Raw genomic sequence first — 8631 nt, forward strand, 5'->3', positions numbered from 1 at the left:
CTCTGTGGCACAGGCAAGGCTGGGTCAGTGCGGTGTCTGGCGCGGCTGGCGCCGGCTCCTCTACGTCCTCGACAACCCGCGGTTGTCCAAATCTTTCACCTGGGCAGTAAAAGAAGGTTCATTAGGTAGAATTCCATGGGTTTTTTTCCCAAACTGGGTGGGTCTGGGCTCGCCCTGGTGCCATACCTTGTATATTCGGACCAGCCAGTGCTCTGTGGTGTACGCCTCCTCCAGCACGTCCAGCTCAAAGTCCTTGTTGCCGATTTCAGCGTTCCTCACCCGGTCGTAGCCTGGCGGTCGCTCTAGGAGAGAGGAAAGCACAGGCAGTGCTGCTGCATCGCACCCAGAGATGTCAGGGCGCAGTGGGGCCCCCCAGAAGCAGTGCCATGCCCCAGGGGTGACTCAGGGACTCACTGGCCTCTGTGTAGACCTGGCCGAAGCGGTAGTAGCACATCTTGTACATGAGGCAGTTGAGCAGCACCGGGGAGCCCTCGCGGTCCACCCGGAACTCCCCGGTGGGGGTGTAATAGTCGTGCTCCTTGATGTGCCTCCCCGTGTCCGTGCTGCCCCCGATCCGCACCATCCACAGGAACTTGTTGATGTCTGCAAGGCAGAGAGTTGGGGTCAAAGAATGAGGGTTTGAGCTGATTTGGGGGCCCAAGAGGAAAGGGTTAAATTGGGGTGGAAGAACAAGAGGTTGGGATGAGGTTAAAGAATGAGGAGCCAAGTTGAGCTGGGGAGCCAGGAGGGAGGGTTGAGGTGATGTGGGGAGGCCAAAAGCAAGGTTGAGTTGAGGGAGAGCACCAAAAAGGAGCATTCTGGCCCCGTTGTCACTCCACAGCCCCAGCTGGAGGTGGGATTCTGCCACCAGCACCCGTGGCTGGGTCTGACCGGGCTCAGAGCAGGATCTTACCGTCCGATGAGTACCCAGTGAGGCCGCCAAAGATCACCAGCACGTAGCTGACGTCCAGCTCCCTCATGATCTCGTAGGCTTTCTCCTCCGTCGATGCCATGGCCTGGGGCAGATGTGGTGTCAGCCAGTGCTGACGTGGTGCCCAGAAAGGCTGGCCAAGGCAGCAGGGGAGGGAGGGACCCACCTGGCCGACGCGGGAGATGTGCGTGTTGTTCCAGGTGTTGTTGTCCACCAGGATGGTCCGGTTGGCCATGGCAGTGATCTGGTACCCGTAGTCCCACCAGGACATCACCTTGGCATCCTGCACCAAACATGGCCTGGCATCAGCACCTCAGTGGGCAATGTGGGGTGCCCAAGGCCCCAACATCTCATACTGTCACACACACATTTTCTGAAAAATCCTTTCCTTAGGATTTTTCCTCCTGAGAAGCTGGGAGGCCTCAGGAACAAAATGTAAACAATGATTATCTGCTGCTGTGGAATGCAACAGGTGCATCTGGGATTGGCTCATGTGATTGTTTCTAATTAATGGCCAATCACAGTCAGCTGGCTCGGACTCCCTGTCTAACACAAGCTTTTCTTATAATTCCTTCTTTTTCTATTCTTAGCTAGCCTTCTGATGAAATCCTTTCTTCTATTCTTTTAGTATAGTTTTAATGTAACATATATCATAAAATAATAAATCAAGCCTTCTGAAACATGGAGTCAGATCCTCGTCCCTTCCCTCACCCTAAGAGCCCTGTGAACACCGTCACGCACCTCTGGCGTGTTGTGCCGCAGCCAGTAATAAGCTTCTCGGAAGTCATCGAAGATGATCCTGCTGCCATCGCCACCGCGGGCAGAGAGAACGATGGAGGGGGAGGAATAGGCCTCGCTGGTCACCCAGGTGGAGTGGAAGGTGTATGTGATCAGGAAGAACGCCATGACCAGGATCATGCCACTGGCAACCTGAGGGAACAACGCAGGGTCTCAGCACTGGAGGGATGGGGCCATCAACCTCCTGCTCTCAGCCCATCAGGACCAGGTGTCTATCTGAGCCAGCCTGGTGCTCACCTCATTTTTAATGGGGTAGGTGGAGTCCTGCTGCTTTTTGCTCTTCTTGTCTGGCCGGCTGATATCCAGGTTCTTCATGTAGGTGGACAACACCTGAGAGACCCCGATGCCAGACAGGATGCACATCACCGGAGCCAGCACCAGCATGAGACGTACCTGTGGCAACAGCAGAACTGTTGGAGAAGGAAACCACCAGAAATCCAAGGGAAGAGGGAAATGGATGCCATTCCTAACCCAGCACCTCAAATTCAGTGGATATATCAGCCTTGGGATAAACCTGTGGCTGTTTTTTTTAGTGGGGAGCTGCCACCATTCCAGGCACCCCTGAGGGAAATTCCCTGAAGTGCTCAAAATTGGCCCACATGGGAAATTGAGGTCACTTCAGCAATCTTAGGTGGAAACAAGGACTGGTAGCTGCCTCCACACCAGAACTCAACCACATTTAGTGTTCAGGGTGCCACAGGAAGAGTGCAAATGGGCTCATCAGTGATTGTTTGTCAGCAGTCCCTGCCTGAAAACCCAGAGAATTTGTTTGAGATTGCACTGGGTGCTCTGGGAGATCAGGAACACTGATCAGGCGGCGCTGGCCCCAGGGACACAAGTCACACCCAAACCACTGAGTTTTGCAACTTCACCTTCCCTCACTGCAGAGGAGCAAAACAAAACCACATTTATGGAAGGGAGAAAAGCCCTCAGGGTAAAAGAATCATCACTAAGTTCAGAAAAACAAATGAAATTGTTATGAGCACTCGGAGGCAGCGCTGGTGCCCGCAGCCCTCACCATGACAGCTGAGAAGTACATGCTGGTCACGCCGTACATGATGATGAAGATACGGGCATCCGAGAGGTTGCTGAAGCAGTAGTAGAGACCAACTGTGAAGGGGGAGAAAAAGGGGTCAGGTTCAGCTCAGAGATGAAATTAAACCAGGCACTGAGGGACACAGGGGGACACAGAAGGTTTGGCACAGCCAAGAGGCAGGCAAGCCCTCTGGTGACTAACTCAGGGTCAGGCAACTCACCTGGGAACATGAAAACAAGGAGCTGCAGGTCGAAGTAGTAGGAGGACCAAGTGGTGGGCTGGTGCTCAGAGACAGAGGCGATGATGGGGATGTTGTTCTTGGCATAGGAAGGGTCCAGCAGGGAATAGAAACGCCCCGTCCATGGGGAGATTTTCCCTAGGAAAGAGGAGAAAACAAATCCTCTTTGGATCCAGCAGAGTAACGGACAATGCTGACACATACTCTCCCAGGGAACCACATGTGAGGCTGAATGAGTGATTCCAGACCTCATTTAGAACCTCTACTACTCAAACATGCCATTTTAGAAAGGAAATACAATTGCAATTTCGCTCTAAAATCCCCTCCCTGCTCAACCTCTACCTTTAGCATCTCTTTGCTACTACAGAGCAACAACCAGTATCTGCAGCACCAGCCTGGTGTCCCCAGAGTCTCTGTCTTACAGCTGCTGCTTAAATATTCCTTGTTAATGCACGAATTCGAGCAGATCCCAACCTTCCCCTTTGAGGGGACTCAGAGGCACTGGCACCACAGTAACACAGAGTTAGGATGGACAAATTCCATGCCTGGGAAGCAAGGAAAGAGGGTGAAACACCCTTGTAATGGCCACAGCCTCAGGCTACCTGTGAGCATCAGCACAGCCCCGACGGAGAGGAGGACGAAGCCAACCAGGGAAATGACACTCCTGAAGAGGATTTCAAACTGCTGTGGGTTCAGCTTGCTCCTGAGGTAGTCCACAAAGGCATGGATCTGGCACAGGCCGAAGACTCCAAGGGCAGCCATGTGCTCTGAGGAGAGGACAGGCTGGGAGGGGGGCAGAGTGTGGTCAGACACAGAGATGAACAGGAGCCATTACTGGCTTTTTCCACAAATCACTGCTTGGCACAATCTCTGCCAGCCACAGGAAAACGTTCAAATATTCCCTCCCTGTGACTGGCACAGCTGGCATGAGCTCTTTTCCTACATCCGCTTTGATTCTGATAAGAATCCATGTGGAAAATTAACCAGATTCTCTTGAAAACATGAGCTGGGCAGGCCTGCTTCCTGCCATACCAAGATACACATGGCACGAGTGTTTCCTTCACCAAAACCAAAGATATTTTTGACAAATGGTGCTGGGAAGGTTATTAGGTGCTTTGAAGGTTATTAGGAACTTTGAAAGTCATCCAGCACAGCCAAAAGCTCATTTTGGCAAAGGTGGCAAGGAATCAGCACAATGGAAGCTGGAACAAGGAGTCAGCACCCACTCATAATCTCAGTGATGAAGGCAAGAAGTAAAACCAGGTGTCAGCACGCTGCTGTTCTGTTAGAAGCCATCCCTGAGTCTGCAAACCCTGCTGGTGCCCACCTGGAAGCCAACAAAGGAGATCTGCATGGAGAGGATGGTTCCCAAGCAGTAGACTGTGCAATAGGCTACGTAGATCCTGTGGGAGAAGCGCCCGGTGAGCATCAGCACCAGGACGTGCAAGGGGATGAGGTTGATGAGGAAGACGTAGCCACCCCACGAGGAGACCTGCCAGGACACAAAGCAGACACACACCCTCAAGTTCCAGGGCTGAACAGCTGCAGAGCTGAGGTGAAACACAGAGGTTTAGCTTTCCTGGGATCACAGGCAGGGTTTTCACACAGTAGCAATATCAGCTGGAATCTGCTCTACCTTAGAGCATCCTCCAAAACTGACAGAAACATGGATTTTTCAACACTACTAAGAACACCTCACACAAAACCCACTAGTTTTGCAAGAAAGGACCCATTCCCTTTCCACCTCCATAGAGGTTCTAGCTCTCTGGGCACACTGACACAGGAACAGCACACCATGGCTCCCTGGTGAGTGCAGTCAGAGTCAGGGTTACCCCAGAGCTGGGAGAAGGGACACTCACCATGTAGAAATAGGCGAGGGCACACATGGCTGCCCAATAGATGGAGCCAGTTTTGACAGCCTTGATCCACATGTAGTAGGTCAAGAGCATGCAGAATATGGCGATACCTGCGGAAGGAGCCGGAGCCATTAATGCCATCCCTGGGGCACGGCAGAGAACTCAAACCATTAAAAACAGATCTGTAAATGCTTTTGCTGCTCCATCACACAAAGAGCCAGGCCTGGGAAAAGCATTTGATATCTGGTTTCTAGACCAAAACACTGTGGTGCTTGTGTCTAACAACTCACGTGGCTTCTTCCAGCCACACCAGCTGGAAGAACTTCTACAGAGCCCCCAAAAGCCCAGCTCCAGCAAAGGAGCCAGGATCCTCCTCTGCCCCAGGCTGTGGCAGTGAGATTGCTCCCTTTGCCAGTCCCAATGTCACTGCTGGAACAGGGATAAAAGCACAGAGGAACCACACAGTAGCTCCAGTTCCAGGCAGAGTTTGGGGAGGTGACAAAATCCTTTCTGACTGGCAAGCAAGGATACTGGAGTAAACTCGCTGCCAGAGCTGGGAGACACTCCCTCTACTCGACAGCATGGCCAAAAACCATCTCTGATCTCTGATGGGTCAGGCTTGTACAGCACAAACCCAGCAGGGATCACCAGGAAAGGACAGAGCCTCTGTTGTGCTCTGCAGCATCTTCCAGCACCACTTTCCAGCACCCAATCCACTTCTTCCTAGCAGCCATCCTATTCCTCCTATTCGACCTAGAAATTGCCCTACTCCTCCCACTACCATGAGCCACCCAACTACAATCTCCCACTGCCACCCTAACCTGAACCTCCTTACTCATCTTCCTCCTTACACTAGGGCTAGTATACGAATGAATCCAAGGTGGGTTAGAATGAGCAGAATAACAGAAAGTTCTAACTAACACAGTTGATTTTGACTCAACAAATGATAGCTTCCACCCTATAACTTTCTTTATGTCCTGCCTCCATCTAAGCTTCTACTCAGCCTTCACCCCAAGCAGCCTAGGTTTAGCCTTCCACCAAACTCACCTGATCTCAGCTTAAAGGTTTCCCCGAGGATCACAAACTCACCTTCATTATCATAGGAGCCAGCAACAGACCGAGAGATGTATCCAGGCACAACAGCGATCATGGCAGCAGCAAGGAGTCCTGCCCCTGCATCCTGGGAAAAACAGCCAGGGAAAAGACATCTGGGTTTAGGGATTTTATTACTCAATGAAATAAAAACTGCATGTGGAAACAAAGTCTTCAAACAGATCTGCCACTTCCCAGAAGGCTGGGGTTTTGAGGAGTGTGGCGGTCACCTCCAAACCTCTGACCCAGCTGCTCCCCCAAATGGCAAACAGCTCCCACTCCTCTGGAAAGCCAAAGCCTGTGGGGCACACCCTGCTGGCCCCTGTACCTTGAGCTCTTTGGTGAGGTGGTAAGTCACGATGGTGGTGAAGGAGGAGAAGAGGGGAGCCAGGAACACGCAGACGTTGCGGATGTCGATGGTGATGTGGAAGAAGTGCAGCACGTGGTAAATCGCTGCTGATGTGATCATCAGGCCTGGGGATGGAAATGACACTGTTATCAGGGTGCTCCAGAGTCACCAGGAGGGAGCTGCTGCCAAGGATGCATTCCCAAGCTGCCCTCTGTTCCAGCTGGCACTCATGGAGCAGTCCCCATCCCGATTTTCCCTCGTACCAGGTGCATTTCAGCTTGGCAAAGCTTTACCTGGGTAAATGGTTCCCCCGATGATCCTGCCCAGGGGGTACCACGCTCGGTCATCAAACCAGTTGTGGAATTTGTAGAAGCCCTCCTCAGCCAGGAAGCGGGTGGTGCGGTAGTTGAAATACCTGTAAGGGTGACAGGGTGTGACAGCACTGTGGGGGCTGCTCCATGTGTTCCCTGCACAGAGAACTGGCCCAGTTTCCCTCAGTTGTCCCAAACCTCAGCTGCAAAGGTTTATTCCTCCTCCCAGGGGGACTAATACTGTGTTTACAAAGGTGACAGTGGCCCTTGGGACTGATTCAACCAGCAACAAGCTTGGGACAGACACAAATCGTGCCAGGAGCTCTCTCCTGCTGTGCCCAGGTCAGGAGTAACCACATCCCAGGGGAAAAGCAACAGCAGGTGATTCTTGGATCTGGGCTGCAGGAAGAGCCCTGGGTACCAAGCGAATTTGGGTGTGGAAGAGAAAAACCAAGCTGTACTGAAACATGACCTCCAAATCCCACATGCTCAATGGGGATTTACTTGAGCCCGGCACCATCACCTGAATTCTGGGTGCTCCAGAACAGGAAAAGCCCAACAGGCCCCCAGGAAATGAGGAAATGACACTTACGGGTCAAACTCATGGATGACGCTTTCAAATCTTAAGACGGAGAAAAGCCTTGTGGAGAAAGCTGCAAACACAGAGAAGGGGCAGAGTGAACACACAGAGCTCATGAGTCACCCTCGGTTTCCCTGCACCAGGAGCCATCCCTGAGGGCACAGACTTACACAGGACAGCTGCCATGGACAGGATGAGGAGCTTGAGCAGCGTGTCCTGCTTCTCATAGGAGAGCCGGAGGAACCCCAGCTTGGTCATTTTCACATCAAATGCAGGGCCTGAGGATCCCTGAATGCCTGGACACAATCAGGAAGATCAAAAGCCTTTAAAGCCTTCATGAGCCTTTGGACTTTAAATCTCCCCCCTCTGGCCCAGCCTTCACCCCTGCCGGGTGCTTGTGCCTCCCCCCACAAAGCTCTCACCTCCTGTCCTGATCTGAGCTCTCACCCCAAATCCTGGCTGGTTCTCCTTCCTTTACAGAGCCCAGAACTTCTCTGGGGCAGAGGATGTGCCTGTTTCTCTGTGCACAGAACAAAACCACAGTGTAAACTTGAGCAAAACCTCTGCCCTCCCTCTGGATGCTCTCTGAAGTTTAACCATCACCTGCAAGCAAGGCACAAAAATGCAAGAAATGGGTGCTCTTTCTCACACACAGGAGATCTGAATGGCTCCTGGTTACTCCCAGTTTGGGTCACTTATGTCAAATATATATATATATATATATATCCCAGTAGTTTGCTAATGCAGTAAATTGGTTTTGCTCACACCAGACAATGTGGCTGTTTAATTCAACCTCCCTGAGGGGAGGAAAAGCCACAGAAACCCTGGGGTTGCAAACCAAGGAAGTGACACTTACTGAAGAATCACAGCTTTAACATCTTTCTACCTTGAAAACACTCAGATTTCCTCAAATCATTTCTTGCCCAATCAGTCAGGAAAACCCCTCCCAGTGCTCCAGACGGGCTCGGTCCCAGCACGGGTGGGTAAATGTGCAGCTCAGGTCTCTGAGCTACAACACCAGGCAGGACGCAGTGGGACAGGCTGAGATTTAAAACCCCAACAACCCGGGCCTGGAAAAGCCTTGCTGTGCCCAGAAGTGATTCCGGCTGGCGCACCTGGGCACTGCCCGCTGCAGAAACACCGGCGGTGGTTATTTCCCGATCCCCTGCGATAACGGAGCGCAGTGCAGGCGCCTGCGGGCACCAGTGGCTCTGTCCCGGGGTGCCCCGATGTCCTCGGGGGGGACCCCTCATCCCCCAAGAACTCCCCTGGCACGGAGCACTCCCGACCGCCGCGCTGCCCCGCCAGGCCCCAGCCCCTGAGCAGCCCCAGGGTCCCACCCCTCACGCCTGAGGACCCCTCAACCCCCGCGCTCCCTCTCCCCACACGCCGAGCACCCTCCAGGGCTCGGGCACCCCGTGACCCCTCAAGCCCCACACA

The 8631-nt window shown here is 52.8% G+C and overlaps 1 protein-coding gene across 1 annotated transcript; it reads right to left on the bottom strand.

The window, feature by feature from the left end:
- On the bottom strand, positions 1 to 7711 carry STT3A (STT3 oligosaccharyltransferase complex catalytic subunit A). Its single transcript, XM_005429323.3, has 18 exons — positions 7614 to 7711; positions 7362 to 7487; positions 7204 to 7264; positions 6594 to 6715; positions 6280 to 6425; positions 5949 to 6039; positions 4863 to 4969; positions 4331 to 4495; positions 3606 to 3786; positions 2986 to 3141; positions 2748 to 2839; positions 1967 to 2122; positions 1673 to 1861; positions 1098 to 1214; positions 914 to 1016; positions 415 to 603; positions 187 to 302; positions 1 to 99 (listed from the first exon to the last, which is right to left on the bottom strand). The coding sequence occupies exons 2-18, from the start codon at positions 7447 to 7449 to the stop codon at positions 61 to 63; spliced, it is 2118 nt and encodes a 705-aa protein (XP_005429380.1). The 5' UTR covers positions 7450 to 7487; positions 7614 to 7711; the 3' UTR covers positions 1 to 60.
- Between the last annotated feature and the right edge of the window lie 920 nt (positions 7712 to 8631).

The sequence above is a fragment of the Geospiza fortis genome, unplaced genomic scaffold (assembly GCF_000277835.1).
Source record: "Geospiza fortis unplaced genomic scaffold, GeoFor_1.0 scaffold392, whole genome shotgun sequence".
NCBI classification, from domain to species: Eukaryota; Metazoa; Chordata; class Aves; order Passeriformes; family Thraupidae; genus Geospiza; species Geospiza fortis.

Bases quoted from the DNA above. Each gene is read 5' to 3' on its own strand.
- STT3A (XM_005429323.3), bottom strand. From the start codon at position 7,449: ATGACCAAGCTGGGGTTCCTCCGGCTCTCCTATGAGAAGCAGGACACG. The intron at 1,215-1,672 runs GTGCGTGACGGT...TGTTTGGTGCAG, and splicing joins TGCGGCACAACACGCCAGAG to GATGCCAAGGTGATGTCCTG. The intron at 303-414 runs GTGAGTCCCTGA...CCTCTCTCCTAG, and splicing joins CCAGGTCTACACAGAGGCCA to AGCGACCGCCAGGCTACGAC.